A 17351-nucleotide genomic window follows, 5' to 3' on the forward strand; every position below is an offset into this window, starting at 1 on the left:
TAACTTCTGTTGTTGGGCTTGTCCCCATGTGAGCCGCCCCGATTCCTTTCGGGGAGATAGAGGCATAGAATCATAGAATCATAGAATAGTAGAGTTGGAAGAGACCTCATGGGCCATCCAGTCCAATCCCCCGCTAAGAAGCAGGAAATCGCATTCAAAGCACCCCCGACAGATGGCCATCCAGCCATATGTCAGGATTAAAAAAAGGCAGGATTAAAAAAAAGGGTATTATTATTATTATTATTATTATTATTATTATTATTATTATTATTATTATTATTATTATTATTATTTTATTATGACACAGCAAACAAGATAGATATGCTGGGTTTCGTATCACAAAATCACAAGTTGAACACTTCCCAAGTGTCTAGGACTGTGTGATGTATTTTTGGATGATGCGCGCAGATCTCAGTCGGGTGGCCTTTTGCAGTTGGCAGATTGTGATTTTGTCAAAGTCTATTGTTTCCAAATGCTGGCTGAGAACTTTTGGCACAGCACACAACGTGCCGATCACCACCTCACTGGTTTCTGCCAGTCTTTGAAGTTCAATCTTGAGGGCCCGATAGCAGCTGAGTTTTTCATGTTGTTTTTCATCAATGCGACTGTCACCTGGGATGGCGACATCAATGTTCCAAACCTTTTTCTTTTCCACAACTGTGATGTCTGGTGTGTTGTGTTCCAGAACTTTGTCAGTCTGGATTCGGAAGTCCCACAGTATCTTTGCGTGCTCGTTTTCCAATACTTCTGCAGGTTTGTGATCCCACCAGTTCTTTGCTGCTGGGAGGTGGTAAGTTCCAATGAATCATTGAGGCATAAGTTCCAATGAATCATTTGCCTCTGTTTGTAGTTTGCCTCTGTTTGTAGTCTGTCTGTGCGATTTTCTTACAACAGCTGAGGATATGATCAATAGTTTCATCGGTTTCTTTGGACAGTCTGCATTTTGGGTCAACAGCTGATTTTTCCATCTTGGCCTGAATTGCATGTGTTCTGATGGCTTGCTCCTGGGCTGCAAGGATCAGGTCTTCTGTCTCCTTCTTCAGTGTCCCATTCGTGAGCCATAGCCAGGTCTTCTCCTTGTCAATTCTTCCTTCAATTTTGTCAAGGAACTTTCCATGCAATGTTTTGTTCTGCCAACTCTCAGCTCTAGTTTGTAGTGCAGTTTTCTTGTACTGGGTTTTTTGTATTATTATTATTATTATTATTATTATTATTTTTATACCTTCTGATGACTCTTTCTCTGGAATGGGTGAGTTCCTTTCTCCGTCGCAGAGAAAGTCCCCTCCTGCACCATAGGTCTGGATGGTCTTTTTGAAGCATCTCGTTGTCATTTCCGTCATCACCAGAGTGTTGTTGTTAACCCAACCGGACAGGCTGCACCTGCCACGCAGATCTTTCCATCAGCGTGGTTTTGCAATTGGCGCCTTTGCATGAGCTAATGTGCAAAGACGCCAGCAGCACCCCAACCACAATCTTAACCTGTTAATGAGGAAGGAGGTGTGATGTTTCTCTCACGAGAAGCATCTGTTTCCATAACCATCTCTGTCTGGGTCTCCTCCCTTTGCCTTTTGTCGCGGCCCCATCACTCGTTTCGACTGGCAGAGAGTATTTGGGATTCTGGGCTGCTTAAAGAGCAATCACATTTGAATAGTGTTGAATAATAATAATAATAATAATATTCTGCTGTGGCGCAATGGGTTAAACCCTTGTGCTGGCTGAACTGCTGACCTGAAGGTTGGGTTGCTCACCTAAAGGTTTGTGGTTCGAATCCGCGAGACAGGGTGAGCTCCCGCCTGTCAGCTCTAACTTGCAGGGACATGAGAGAAGCCTCCCAGCAGGATGGTAACACATCCAGGCCATGTCTCTGTGGGCGGCCAATTCTCTCACACCAGAAGCCACTTACAGTATGTTCTCAAGCCGGGTGAGCTCCTGCCTGTCAGCTCTAGCTTGCGGGGACATAAGAGAAGCCTCCCAGCAGGATGGTAACACATCCGGGCATTGTCTCCTGGACAACATCTCTGTGGACGGCCAATTCTCTCACACCAGAAGCCACTTGCAGTATGTTCTCAAGCTGGGTGAGCTCCCGCCTGACAGCTCTAGCTTGTGGGGACATGAGAGAAGCCTCCCACAGGATGGTAACACATCTAGGCAGATTCTGTCCTGCTACCTAACTACATAATACGTCAGCATGCCCTGCAACTGTTGTCGGCACCAAGCAGGGAAACCACAGTTGCCACTGACTTAACCCAGCGGCTTGAAAGACATCATGGAAAAGAGACACAAGAGGCAGTGAGATGTCAAGATAACATGGAAACCAAAAACTGCAAAAACCTTGTGGCACTTAAGGTGTGAAATATCAAAGGTCAACTATTTCAGCTCTCATTAGTCACTTTTAATTACAGTTCAGCAAGCAGGCAGCTAGTCATTGCAGGCCTTAATATTAGAATCTCAAAAATTTAGCTCTCCTTCATATGTCTTCCATGCAATTCATAATATCAAATCCACATTTATCAAATCTGCACTTCATATTTTGTAACATATTCACGGGAGTTGATTGGCTATTGTAGAGGCTGGGTTTAAGATCCTGCCGCGGGTTGTGCCTTCAAATGTGAGGGCAGCGCATGGGCTTCTTGGTGGTCGAGTCTTTGACGGTTGCCGTCGCGACGAACATGGCGATGCCACAGGCGTTGGTGCCGCGGTGCAGGCGGAAATACCCCTGGGGAGGCAAGAGGAGATTAGGAGGCTCAAGAACACTCAGTGGGTGAAATTTGGGATGTTCTGTGTCCCACTATCCCAGTGATTCCCAAAGTGGGCGCTACCGCCCCCTGGTGGGCGCTACAACGTTCTAGGGGGGCGGTGATGGCACCTATTAGGATACGGGGGTGGGGCCAGGGGAAGGGCGGGGCCTCTTCCCAAGTGCCGGAGACAGGGCTGAGCTCCTCAGTCACCTGTTAGGACACGGGGCAGAGCTAGAGAAGTGGGCGTGGCTTCTTCCCAAGAGCCTGAGACAGGGCTGAGCCTCTATACCTCCCCTGAGAGGCCTTTTAGGACTAAAGGGCGGGGGTGGGGTGGGGGCGGGACCTCCTTCCAAGAGCCCGAGGCAGGGCTGAGCCTCTATACCTCTCCTGAGAGGCCTTTTAGGACTAAAGGGCGGGGCTAGGGGTGGGGGCGGGGCCTCTTCCCAAGAGCCTGAGACAGGGCTGAGCCTCTATACCTCTCCTGAGAGGCCCTTTAGGACTAAAGGGTGGGGCTAGGGGTGGGGGCGGGGCCTCTTCCCAAGAGCCTGAGACAGGGCTGAGCCTCTATACCTCCCCTGAGAGGCCCTTTAGGACTAAAGGGCGGGGCTAGGGGTGGGGGCGGGGCCTCTTCCCAAGAGCCTGAGACAGGGCTGAGCCTCTATATCTCTCCTGAGAGGCCTTTTAGGACTAAAGGGCGGGGCTAGGGGTGGGGGCGGGGCCTCTTCCCAAGAGCCTGAGACAGGGCTGAGCCTCTATACCTCTCCTGAGAGGCCCTTTAGGACTAAAGGGTGGGGCTAGGGGTGGGGGCGGGGCCTCTTCCCAAGAGCCTGAGACAGGGCTGAGCCTCTATATCTCTCCTGAGAGGCCTTTTAGGACTAAAGGGCGGGGCTAGGGGTGGGGGCGGGGCCTCTTCCCAAGAGCCTGAGACAGGGCTGAGCCTCTATACCTCTCCTGAGAGGCCTTTTAGGACTAAAGGGCGGGGCTAGGGGTGGGGGCGGGGCCTCTTCCCAAGAGCCTGAGACAGGGCTGAGCCTCTATACCTCCCCTGAGAGGCCCTTTAGGACTAAAGGGCGGGGCTAGGGGTGGGGGCGGGGCCTCTTCCCAAGAGCCTGAGACAGGGCTGAGCCTCTATACCTCTCCTGAGAGGCCTTTTAGGACTAAAGGGCGGGGCTAGGGGTGGGGGCGGGGCCTCTTCCCAAGAGCCTGAGACAGGGCTGAGCCTCTATACCTCCCCTGAGAGGCCCTTTAGGACTAAAGGGCAGGGCTAGGGGTGGGGGCGGGGCCTCTTCCCAAGAGCCTGAGACAGGGCTGAGCCTCTATACCTCCCCTGAGAGGCCTTTTAGGACTAAAGGGTGGGGCTAGGGGTGGGGGCGGGGCCTCTTCCCAAGAGCCTGAGACAGGGCTGAGCCTCTATACCTCTCCTGAGAGGCCTTTTAGGACTAAAGGGTGGGGCTAGGGGTGGGGGCGGGGCCTCTTCCCAAGAGCCTGACACAGGGCTGAGCCTCTATACCTCTCCTGGGAGGCCTTTTAGGACTAAAGGGCGGGGCTAGGGGTGGGGGCGGGGCCTCTTCCCAAGAGCCTGAGACAGGGCTGAGCCTCTATACCTCCCCTGAGAGGCCTGTTAGGACTAAAGGGCAGGGCTAGGGGCCCCAGTGAGGCGCTTATTAGAACACAGGGGCGGGGTATAGAGGTTCAGCCCCGTCAGGCTCTTGGAAAGAGGCCCCGCCCCCTCCTCTAGCCCCGCTCCCTGTGTCTTGGCACGCGCCGCAGGACAGGGATAGAAGCTCAGCCCTGACTCAGAGCTCCTAACTCCGCCCATCCCATTCCTGGCCGCCCTTTTGTGGCCCCGCCCACCTCCCCTCGCAGCCCTGCATCTTGGACTAGGGGAGAGGCTCAGCCCCGCCCTCTTGAGCAGGAGCCATGCCCACCCCTGTAAGCCACACCTCCTTTCCAGGGGGCGCTGAGTCATATTTTTTCTGGAAAGGGGGCGGCAGGCCTCTTTCCAGTCACAAACCAATACAATTCATCTGTAACGTATCCTATGTAGCCTTTGCCCATCTTCGTCACCTTCCTTTCTGTGTCTCTCCCCCCAAAGAAGGGGTTCTACGATGCGTGTCGCGCTCACCTTTTCTCCCCAGTGCTCTCCCCACGAGTTCTGGATGATCCAATACGGTCCGGTGCGGGACCCCCGTCGGGATTTCCCTGTTTCCAAAAAAGAAAAACGAGGATTCAAGCATTGTTGAAAGGAAGGAAGGCTTTCATGGCCGGAATTGCCGCGTTGATTGCTGTGAGTTTCCCTGCAGCATTCACTCCTGACATTTTGCCCACGTACCTCATCTTGGCACGAAATGGGCAACGGACTGTATTACCAAAACCTTTACGTCAAGGAAGTGTCGCTCATGTACCTTCATTGAAGCCCACGATGAGCCCGACGTGGTCCCGGTAGTTCGGGTCGCAGTCCTCCGCAGGCCTTTGGATGATGCCGTTCTGGTAATTCTTAGAGAGAGAGAGACAGAGAGAGAGCACGGGAAGTCAAGGGCGCTTGCGTGGAAGGGACCCGGAACAAGACTGGAGATGTTCTTCACCCACCTGGAGGAACTTCATGTTAAACTCCGCCGTCACCGGTCCTTTGGAGGCCACGATTGTGGCGATATCTGAGAGAGCACAGAAGGCAAGAGGGTGAGCGATAGATAAGGTGGGCACAAGACAGGAAGACCCAAGTCTTCATAGTTCAACGTCGGACCCCAAATGGGCAGCCAGGACTGGGATGGGCGGAGGTACGAGCTCTGAGGCAGGGCTGAGCTTCTATCCCTGTCCTGTGGCGCCTACCAGGACACAGGAGGCGGGGCTAGAGGAAGGGTTGGGGCCTCTTCCCAAGTGCCTGACGGGGCTTAACCTTATACCCTGCCCCTTGTTCTAACAAGGCCCTGCCCCCACCTCTAGCCCTGCCCTTTAATCCTAACAGGCCTCTCAGGGGAGGAATAGAGGCTCAGCCCTGTCTCGGGCTCTTGGGAAGAGGCCCCGCCCCCCACCCCTAGCCCCGCCCTTTAATCCTAAAAGGCCTCTCAGGGGAGGAATAGAGGCTCAGCCCTGTCTCGGGTTCTTGGAAGGAGGCCCCGCCCCCCACCCCTAGCCCCGCCCTTTAATCCTAAAAGGCCTCTCAGGGGAGGAATAGAGGCTCAGCCCTGTCTCGGGTTCTTGGAAGGAGGCCCCGCCCCCCACCCCTAGCCCCGCCCTTTAATCCTAAAAGGCCTCTCAGGGGAGGAATAGAGGCTCAGCCCTGTCTCGGGCTCTTGGGAAGAGGCCCCGCCCCCCACCCCTAGCCCTGCCCTTTAATCCTAAAAGGCCTCTCAGGGGAGGAATAGAGGCTCAGCCCTGTCTCGGGTTCTTGGAAGGAGGCCCCGCCCCCCACCCCTAGCCCTGCCCTTTAATCCTAAAAGGCCTCTCAGGGGAGGAATAGAGGCTCAGCCCTGTCTCGGGTTCTTGGAATGAGGCCCCGCCCCCCCTCCCTAGCTCCGCCCTCTGTGTCCCAACAAGCGCCTCAGGAGAGGTATAGATTCTCAGCCCTGTCTCGGGCTTTTGAGAAGAAGCCACGCCCCTCCCATGGCCCCGCCCCTCTTCCAGGACCAGTGGTCAGACCCAGAGCCGCAGCCAGATTTTCATGCTTTGGTGTTGTGGTGTTACAGGCTGTGACCTGCCCAAAAAGGACCCTTACTTTTCTCATCCCTGGGGAGGATTTGGAAGCCATCGATGGGGGTGACTCTTCTCTTCCGGTATTTCTGGCAGGGCTGGTCTTTGCCCACGTAGGGATACAGAGTGCAGCTTGAGAGCCCCCCTGCGAAGAAAGGCACCGGGGTTAGCAATGACATCTCCAGTCCATCCCCTGTTTGGATATCAGCCAGCATGCCAACACATTAAAATTAAGAAATAGTTTTCTAAGATCTACAGAGACACTCGCAGGAACACCTCAGCAAGCAAGAGTCCAAAAGTGGCAGGCTAAGACCCAGAACCTCAATCAATGCCTGAGACCGGATGAGCACACAGAAAGCGGGGAGACTTGGAAAGCACTGAACAGACTCCGCTCCAGCACCACCAGATGCAGAGTCGCTGGCAAGTTGGAATTATTGTTTCATTTGCTGTGTCAATAAAAATAATAATTTATTATTATTATTTAAATTTCCCTTTTTGAGGTACAGATTCCTTTCACTTCATGTCGTCTCACCCCCATTCTTAACTAGGAGCAATTTCTAAGTTGCGTGTTTATGTGTATACAGTAGAGTCTCACTTATCCAACATAAACGGGCCGGCAGAACGTTGGATAAGCGAATATGTTGGATAATAAGGAGAGATTAAGGGAAAGCCTATTAAACATCAAATTAGGTTATGATTTTACAAATTAAGCACCAAAACATCATGTTATACAACAAATTTTACAGAAAAAGTAGTTCAATACGCAGTAATGCTATGTAGTAATTACGGTATTTACGATTTTAGCACCAAAATATCATGATGTATTGAAAACACTGACTACAAAAATGCGTTGGATAATCCAGGACGTTGGATAAGCGAGTGTTGGATAAGTGAGACTCTACTGTATATATATACATACAGTAGAGTCTCACTTATCCAAGCTAAACGGGCCGGCAGAAGCTTGGATAAGCGAATATCTTGGATAATAAGGAGGGGTTAAGGAAAAACCTATTAAACATCAAATTAGGTTATGATTTTACAAATTAAGCACCAAAACATCATGTTATACAACAAATTTGGCAGAAAAAGTAGTTTAATACACAGTAATGCTATGTACTGTATTTATGAATTTAGCACCAAAATATCACGATATATTGAAAACATTGACTACAAAAATGCGTTGGATAATCCAGAACGTTGGATAAGCGAGTGTTGGATAAGTGAGACTCTACTGTGTGTGTGTGTGTGTGTGTGTGTGTGTGTGTGTATATATATATATACATATACACACACACACACACACATACATTATATATATATTCTTTTATTTGGTCACTATGGTTTGTACTGTATTTTTGTGTTCTAAATTTGTTCATTTTATTTTATAGTTATGTTGATATTGCTTTTAGTTATTTATACTGGTTTTAACTTGTTACTTTCTGTTCTGTTTTGGGCTTGAACCCATGTTAGTATTATTATTGTCCTGGTTTTAAATTCTGTTGATGTGTTTTTACTGTTTTATGTAGTTATAACGTTTTAAATTCAGTGTTTTAAATTATCTTATTGGGCTTGTCCCCAAGTTAGCCGCCCCAAGTCCCTTTGGGGAGATGGAGGCGGGATACAAAAAATAAAATATTATTACAGTAGAGTCTCACTTATCCAAGGTTCTGGATTATCCAAGCCATTTTTGTAGTCAATGTTTTCAATACATCGTGATATTTTGGTGCTAAATTCGTAAATACAATAATTGTATCATAGCATTACTGTGTATTGAACTACTTTTTCTGTCAAATTTGTTGTATAACATAATGTTTTGGTGCTTAATCTGTAAACTCATAACCTAATTTGATGTTTAATAGGCTTTTCCTTAATCCCTCCTTATTATCCAACATATTCTCTTATCCAAGGTTCTGCCGGCCCATTTAGCTTGGATAAGTGAGACTCTACTGTATATTATTATTATCTATGCTGACGATCATGCCATCACTGCCCAATAGTTTCCTAAGATCTACAGAGACACTCGCAGGAGCACCTCAGCAAGCAAGAGTCCAAAAGTGGCAGGCTAAAATCTGGAACCTCAATCAGTGGATGATGCCGGGTGAGAGACTCCTTCCTGGGCAGACAGAAGGAAGGAAGCCAAACCGACTGCGCTCTGGCACCACGAGATGCAGAACCAACCTTAAGAAATGGGGCCACAAAGTGGAGTCCACGACATGCGAATGCGGAGAAGAGCAAACCACAGGCCACCGACTACAATGCAGTTTGAGCCCTGCCACATGCACAAGGGAGGACTTTCTCATGGCCACACCAAGCGGCCAGCTGAAACTAGGACGCAACGGAGCAATGGATTTGAGCCACAGGGAAAGAGTTGCGCGTGGTTATGTAAGCGGCACAAAACGGCAGGATAGCAATCTGGTAGATAAGCACGGAGCAAGATAGGGCCGTACCTACCGCTTTCGAACACGGACAGGAATCCATCCCACGTATGGCCGCCCTGGCAGCCCGTCGTGTTGGAGGAGCAGTCGATTATCTCTGGAATGGAAGGACAAGGCCTTGTTGCAAAGGGAAGCCTCCAACCTGAGCCCCCGGCCTTTCTCCATCGTGGCCTCTGTGAAGTCGCACCTATGGTACCGCCTGCGCAGACAGCTTGGAATCTCCTTGAAATCTTTTATGAGCTTACAAACATGGCCTCTCCTGAAGGTCAAAACTTTGAACATATAGTTCACAGGGCAGCAAGACCAGTACAGTGAAGCCCTGTGTCTATGGGAGAGACGAGGGCGCCATGGGTTCAAATTGCACAGAAATAGATTCTACGTAAACATTAGGAAGACTTTCCTGACAATGAAATATGCTGCCTTGGATTCAGACAGAGTCTGGGAGGACCCTCAATGTTGTTTCTTGACTGCCTTGCAGAGGCTGTATGGCCATCTGCCAGGAAGGCTTTGATGGTGTCTTCCTGCCCGGCAGAATGGGGTTGAACTGGATGGCCTTTGGGGTCTGTTCCAGCATTAGTATTCTATTATTGTTGTTGTTGTTGTTGTTATTTTATTATGACACAGCAAACTAGATAGATATGCTGGATTTCGTATCACAAAATCACAAGTCGAACACTTCCCAAGTGTCTAGGACTCTGTGATGTATTTTCGGATGATGCGCGCAGATCCCAGTCGGGTGGCCTTTTGCAGTTGGCAGATCGTGATTTTGTCAATGTCTATTGTTTCCAAATGCCAGCTGAGATCTTTTGGCACGGCACCCAGTGTGCCGATCACCACCGGGACCACCTGCACTGGTTTCTGCCAGTGTCTTTGAAGTTCAATCTTGAGGTCCTGATAGCGGCTGAGTTTTTCCTGTTGTTTTTCGTCAAAGCGGTTGTCACCTGGGATGGCTTATTATTATTATTATTATTATTATTATTATTATTATTATTATTATTATTATTATTCAGAGGCTGTATGGCCATCTGCCAGGAGGGCTCTGATGGTGTCTCCCCCCTAGGCAGAAGGGGTTGGAACTGCATGACCCTCGTGGTCTCTTCCAACGCTGTGGTTGTATGACCCACCTTGAACGGAGAGGTTTCGTTGCACCCGCTGGTGGATATTCCATAAGGCCTCGATGTTGGACACGGTGGCAAAGGCCCAGCAAGACCGGCACTTGCCCTGGGAAAGGAAGAACCAGACCCACATGGGGGAACGTGTGGCTTAGAGGGGTGGGTGTGGCCCCTGCTCAAGAGGGCGGGGCTGAGCCTCTCCCCAGTCCAAGATGCAGGGCTGCGAGGGGAGGTGGGCGGGGCCAGAAATGGGCGGCCAAGACTGGGATGGGTGGAGTTATGAGCTCTGAGGCAGGGCTGAGCTTCTATCCCTGTCCTGCAGCCCCTGCCAGGACCCAGGGGGCGGGGCTAGAGGAGGGGGCGGGGCTGAACCTCTATACCCCACCCCAGGTTCTAACAAGTGCCTCAGGGGAGGTATACAGAGGCCCAGCCCTGTCTCGAGCTCTTGGGAAGAGGCCCTGCCCCTAGCCCCACCCTTTAGTCCTAAAAGGCCTCTCAGGAGAGATATAGAGGCTCAGCCCTGTCTCGGGCTCTTAAGAAGAGGCCCCGCCTCGTTCCCTAGCTCCGCCCTCTGTTTCCCAACAAGAGCCTCAGGAGAGGTATAGATGCTCAGCCCTGTCTTGGGCTCTTGGGAAGAGGCCCCGCCCCTAGCCCCGCCCTTTAGTCCTAAAAGGCCTCTCAGGAGATGTATAGAGGCTCAGCCCTGTCTCAGGCTCTTGGAAGGAGGCCCCGCCCCCTTCCCTAGCTCCGCCCTCTGTGTCCCAACAAGCGCCTGAGGAGAGGTATAGATGCTCAGCCCTGTCTCGAGCTCTTGGGAAGAAGCCACGCCCACTCCTCTAACTCCACCCCCTGCGTCCTAACAGGTGCCTAACAGGACCCTCCGTCTCCGGCACTTGGGAAGAGGCCCCGCCCCTCCTCTGGCCCCGCCCCCATGTCCTAATAGGTGCCATCACCGCCCCCCTGGATCGCTCCAGCACCCACTTTGGGAATCACTGGTTTAGGTTGAGCGGGGCCCTGGTAGCCATGCTTACCTTTACCTGTCCCACCCTTACCTGGTCTTTCACCTCTGTGATGGCTCCTGCTTTTCTCCAGTCGCAGGATTTGGAACGGAATGAGAATACTTCCCCATCTGCCCTTGCCACTGGTGGGGCCCTTGAGCGGCGGGACATGCCGTACATCTCTGCAAATTCACCTTCTACAGAAAGAGAAAAGCAATATACACAAAAGAGTTTAGTCATTTGACTCCTCTGAATGTTTTTAAGCAGAGGCTAGAAGGCCATCTGTCTCGAAGGCCCTGTTGGGTCTGTGTGCCAAGTTTGGTCCAGATCCGTCGTCAGCTAGGTTCAGTGCCCTCCAGATGTAGGTGAACTATAACTCCCAAAATCAAGGTCCAGTCCCACTAACCCCTGCCGTATCTTCAGTTGGGAATGGGGCTTCTCTGTGCCAAGTCTGGTCGTGGTCTATTGTGTGTGTGTGGGGGGGGGGGGGGTCACAATTTTATTATTTTTTTATTACCGTATATACTCAAATATAAGCCAACCCAAATATAAGCCAAGGCACCGGTTGGGAATGGGGCTTCTCTGTGCCAAGTCTGGTCGTGGTCTATTGTGTGTGTGTGTGTGTGGGGGGGGGGGGGGGGGTCACAATTTTATTATTTTTTTTATTACCGTATATACTCAAATATAAGCCAATCCAAATATAAGCCAAGGCACCTTATTTTACCACAAAAAACATCGACTCCAGTATAAGCCAAGGGTGGTAAATTTCAGAAATAAAAATAGATACCAATAAAATTACATTAATCGAGACTGTCGATTAATGGCTCCTTGCCCAACAGCGACATTATTCTCATCTTCAATGTAAATGTGCTTTTAATAATAATAGAGTAAAATAATACATGTAATAATAATAATAATAATAATAATAATAATAATAATAATAATAATAATAATAATAAGCCCCCCTTGGTTTATACTCGGGTGAGGGTCCTGGTTGGCTTATATTTGGGTCAGGTTATACTCGAGAATATATGGTACATTTATTATTTTTCTCTATTATTATTGGTATTATCACATTTATTATTTTTCTCTATTATTATTGGTATTGTTACATTTATTATTTTTCTCTATTATTATTGGTATTGTTACATTTATTATTTTACTCCATTAATTATTATTATTACATTTATTATTTTACTCTGTTGTTACTTTTACATTTATTTTACTCTATTTTATTATTATTAATACATTTATTATTTTACTCTATTTATTATTACATTTATTATTTTACTGCATTTATTATTATTACATTTATTATTTCTCTCTATTATTATTAAAAGGATACATAAGCACATTTACATTGAAGAAGATGAAAATACATATATGGTATATTTATGATTTTACTCTATTAATTATTATTATTACATTTATTATTTTACTCTGTTATTGTTGTTACTTTTACATTTATTTTACTCTATTTTTATTATTATTAATACATTTATTACGTTACTCTATTTATTATTACATTTATTATTTTACTGCATTTATTATTGTTATTATTACATGTATTATTTCGCTCTAGTATTATTAAAAGGACACATAAGAACGTTTACATTGAAGAAGATGAGAATAATGATTTGATCAGAGTTGGACAGTGTTATCTTAAATTAGAGCTTTATGTAAATATTCAAAAACATTGAACCTACAGATGTCTCAATTAATGTAATTTTATTGGTATCTATTTTTATTTCTGAAATTTACCACCCTCGGCTTATACTGGAGTCAATGTTTTCCCAGTTTATTTGTGGTAAAATTAGGTGCCTCGGCTTATATACTCGAGTATATACGGTATGTTTATTTTATTTTTATTATTTTTATTTATTGTATTATTGTATTATTTTATTTTATTTTGATGTATGTGCTGCAAAGCAAATGCTAAACTCTTCCTGGTGAAATCCAGCCTTCCTTTTTTATTTTTTCCAGTCCCGAGTTTACCTGTCAGGTCGCTGAAGCGTGTGGTGCCGTATTGCGCGGTGCCCAGTTCGGACGCCTGCAAGGCACGGCTGACTCCTAGGTTGTGGACGAACGCCTTGAAGCGGTGCTGCGCCTCTGCGTTGAGAGGAAACAAGAGTCTCATCACTCACATTCACTTCTAGATACCAACATCCCCAGGCTTGAACCATTACTGTTTGGACTACAATGTCCAAAATCCCTGGGATGGTGGTGATAGGTGTTGGAACCCTATGTCCCCATCCATGTTATGCAACTTTGTGAACTTTTGCAGAGATTGGTGTGACTCTGTGGCCACATTTCCAGCTCTTGCTTGGAAGGCACTTCCAACAGGACCCGCCATCAGGACCAATCAGGACCAGCGCACACCTCCCAACTGCATTGGATAATGCAGAACATTGGGTAAGCGAAGGTTGGATAACCCACTCAGCCATTTAATGGCACCCAGGGCCACTTCAATCAGGCCTCTTCCACACTGCCTATAAAATAGAGATTATCTGATTTGAACTGGATTATATGGCAGCGTAGACTCAAGGCCCTTCCTCACAGCTGTATTACCCATTTACAATCTTATATTATCTGCTTTGAACTGGATTATCTTGAGTCCACACTGCCATATAATCCACTTCAGTGTGCATTTTATACAGCTGTGTAGAAGAGGCCTCATATAATCCAGTTCTAAGCAGATAATATAAGATTATAAATATACAGTAGAGTCTCACTTATCCAACATAAACACCCTGGCAGAATGTTGGATAAGCAAATATGTTGGATAATAAGAAGAGATTAAGGAAAAGTCTATTAAACGTCAAATTACGTTATGATTTTACAAATTAAGCACCAAAACATCATGTTATACAACAAATTTGACAGAAAAAGTAGTTCAATGAGCAGTAATGCTATGTAGTAATTACTGTATTTACGAATTTAGCACCAAAACATCACAATGTATTGAAAACATTGACTACAAAAACATTGACTACTAAAAGGCCGACTGTGTTAGATAATCCAGAACATTGGATAAGCAAATGTTGGATAAGGGAGACTCTACTGTAATATGAATTCATTACTGTGGTATAATAATACAGAACAATATAATCTCTAAAACCAGGACAGTAAATAAAGAGCAACACTCTGAAAGCAGGGAAATTGGGAATTCCAAAAAGGAAACATTCGGGGCCAGCTAATACTTCCCAACAAAGGATTCCCCCAGGCGGGAAACAGCTAGGCTTTGAAACTGCAAGGCCATGATGAACAGAGCTTACCTTCTGGGCTCTGGTAGGTTTTGTTGAACTGCCTCATGAAGTCCTGAAACACCCGGACCGTTTGGGTCTGCAGGAAAATACAGCAAGGGAAAGAAAATGATTTAAATGGGATATATATATATATATATATATATATATATATATATATATATATATATATATATATGGGGCCCCTGGTGGCACAGTGTGTTAAAGCGCTGAGCTGCTGAACTTGAGGACCAAAAGGTCCCAGGTTCAAATTCCGGGAATGGAATGAGCACCCACTGTTAGCCCCAGCTCCTGCCAACCTAGCAGTTCGAAAACATGCAAATGTGAGTAGATCAATAGGCACTGCTCCGGTGGGAAGGTAACGGCGCTCCATGCAGTCATGCCAGCCACATGACCTTGGAGGTGTCTACAGACAACGCAGGCTCTTCAGCTTAGAAATGGAGATGAGCACCAACCCACAGTCAGACACAACTGGACTTAACGTCAGGGGAAACCTTTACCATATATACAGTAGAGTCTCACTAATCCAAGCCTCGCTTGTCCAAGCCTCTGGATAATCCAAGCCATTTTTGTAGTCAATGTTTCCAATATATCGTGATATTTTGATGCTAAATTCGTAAATACAGTAATTATAACATAACATTACTGCGTATTGAACTACTTTTTCTGTCAAATTTGTTGTATAACATGATGTTTTGGTGTTTAATTTGTAAAATCATAACCTAATTTGATGTTTAATAGGCTTTTCCTTGATCAGTCCTTATAATCCAAGATATTCGCTTATCCAAGCTTCTGCCGGCCCGTTTAGCTTGGATTAGTGAGACTCTCTCTCTCTATATATATATATACACACAGTAGAGTCTCACTTATCCAACATAAACGGGCCGGCAGAACGTTGGATAAGCGAATATGTTGGATAATAAGGAGATATTAAGAAAAAGCCTATTAAACATAAATGCCCCTAATAAATAAATAAATAATAAAATGATAAGCCGATGTAGCCAAAGAGCGTCACAAAATATCCCCTTTCAGTATTACTGTATATACTCGAGTATAAGCCTAGTTTTTCAGCCCTTTTTTTAAGACTGAAAAAGCCCCCCTCGGCTTATATTCGGGTGAGTGTCCTGATGGGCTTATATTCAGGTCGGCTTATACTTAAGTATATATGGTATATTTATTATTTTTCTCTATTATTATTGGAATTGTTACATTTATTATTTTACTCTATTAATTATTATTATTACATTTATTATTTTACTCTATTGTTGTTACTTTTACATTTATTTTACTCTATTTTATTATTATTAATACATTTATTATTTTACTCTATTTACATTTATTATTTTACTGCATTTATTATTATTATTACATTTATTATTTCTCTCTATTATTATTAAAAGGATACATAAGCACATTTACATTGAAGAAGATGAAAATACATATATGGTATATTTATGATTTTACTCTATTAATTATTATTATTACATTTATTATTTTACTCTGTTATTGTTGTTATTTTACATTTATTTTACTCTTTTTATTATTATTAATACATTTATTACGTTACTCTATTTATTATTACATTTATTATTTTACTGCATTTATTATTGTTATTATTACATGTATTATTTCGCTCTATTATTATAAGGATACATAAGCACATTTACATTGAAGAAGATGAGAATAATGATTTGATCAGAGTTGGACAGTGTTATCTTAAATTAGAGTTTTATGTAAATATTCAAAAACATTTAACCTACTGATGCCTCAATTAGTGTAATTTTATTGGTATCTATTTTTATTTCTGAAATTTACCACCCTCGGCTTATACTGAAGTCAATGTTTTCCCAGTTTTTTTGTGGTAAAATTAGGTGCCTCGGCTTATTTTCGGGTCGGCTTATACTCAAGTATATACGGTATATATATAGCAACATGCTATGCCAATTATACACACACACACACACACATATATATGTATGTATATATATAAATATATATATACAAACACACACATATATAACTAGCATAGAATGTTACTGCTTAGCATCGTGTTGGCCTTTTTGCTGCTGCGCCACACGGTTGGCTTCCCCTGTTGCAATCCTGCCAGATGCTTGCAGCTGTATTGAGGCCACGCAGTTGTTTTTTTGAACATGTGCCAAGAGACAATCCCAGTCTTCTTTGCCACTCTCTCCCATGCTTTTCCGTATTTTCCTTACCATGCTCAAGTCTGGCGGCAGGGTGGCCTGGGCCTGGACCGCTGGGATCCATGCTCCCGACAGCATTGCGCACAGGCAGAAAGCGGCTGACCACATCGTAGGTGCAGGCTCCCCAGACGTGGTTGGGAGTGAGTGAAAGTCGTCCGCGAGAGAGTAGAGTCGTCGAGGCAGGAAACCACTGAGGCAGGAAAGCACACTGCGAATGCAAAGAGCTGTGGTTCCACCTCTGAGCATGTGCAGAGAACCTCTGCTGGTTCAAATGGCAGGAAATGCAAACCCACCTGAACCTTAAACGTCTTGTATTATCGAAGGCTTTCATGGCCGGAATCACTGGTTTGCAGCGAATTTGGCTATGTTCCAGTAGCATTCTCTCCTGACATTTCGCCTGCATCTATGTAAGCGTCTGTCAGAGACAAGGCAACGTCTTGTTTAGCAGTGGGAGTCCAATAGAGTCTCCTTCTCTCGATGTTTTCATTCGGAGGCCAGATGGCCATCTGTTGGGAGGGCTTTGATGGTGTCTTCCTGGACCGGATGGCCCGTGGGGTTTGTTCCAATCCTACTATTCTAATTTCTTTGTAAGAACTTTCTCTATATCATACTATCTTAGGTCCCCGGCGTTGCAGGCGTTTGGGGGAATGGACCTTGGCTTTCGGAGTTATAGTTCACCTACATCCAGAGAAACCATGACCCACACCTACAATGGACTGGGACCAAACTTGGCACAGAGAAGTCCCATGACCAATTGAACGTATGACAGGCGTTAGTAGGAATGGACCTTGATTTTGGGAGTTGTAGTTTGCCCTTAACCAGAAAGCACTGAGCCCAGCCGATGTCAGATCTGGATCAAACTTAGCGCACAGACCCAACATGGCCAGCTGTGCCTGGGTTGGGGGAGGTTG

General features: G+C 46.0%; 1 protein-coding gene across 1 annotated transcript; it reads right to left on the reverse strand.

Annotated features, from left to right (window-relative positions):
* Positions 1 to 2377: 2377 nt before the first annotated feature.
* On the reverse strand, positions 2378 to 16829 carry ctsw (cathepsin W). Its single transcript, XM_062965242.1, has 11 exons — positions 16453 to 16829; positions 14249 to 14315; positions 12969 to 13082; positions 11028 to 11170; positions 9988 to 10084; positions 8880 to 8960; positions 6454 to 6573; positions 5328 to 5392; positions 5144 to 5234; positions 4864 to 4940; positions 2378 to 2716 (listed from the first exon to the last, which is right to left on the reverse strand). Exons 1-11 carry the CDS (start codon positions 16684 to 16686, stop codon positions 2603 to 2605), a joined length of 1203 nt encoding a protein of 400 aa, XP_062821312.1. The 5' UTR covers positions 16687 to 16829; the 3' UTR covers positions 2378 to 2602.
* Positions 16830 to 17351: the final 522 nt, after the last annotated feature.

This window comes from Anolis carolinensis, unplaced genomic scaffold, assembly GCF_035594765.1.
Source record: "Anolis carolinensis isolate JA03-04 unplaced genomic scaffold, rAnoCar3.1.pri scaffold_14, whole genome shotgun sequence".
NCBI classification, from domain to species: domain Eukaryota; kingdom Metazoa; phylum Chordata; class Lepidosauria; order Squamata; family Dactyloidae; genus Anolis; species Anolis carolinensis.

Excerpts from the sequence above, each read along its gene's own strand:
- ctsw (XM_062965242.1), bottom strand. The coding sequence starts at position 16,686 with ATGCTCAGAGGTGGAACCACAGCTCTTTGCATTCGCAGTGTGCTTTCC. Across the intron at positions 13,083-14,248 it reads AACCTACCAGAGCCCAGAAG|AGGCGCAGCACCGCTTCAAG; the intron begins GTAAGCTCTGTT and ends CTCTCAACGCAG. Across the intron at positions 5,393-6,453 it reads CCTCCCCAGGGATGAGAAAA|ATATCGCCACAATCGTGGCC; the intron begins GTAAGGGTCCTT and ends GTGCTCTCTCAG.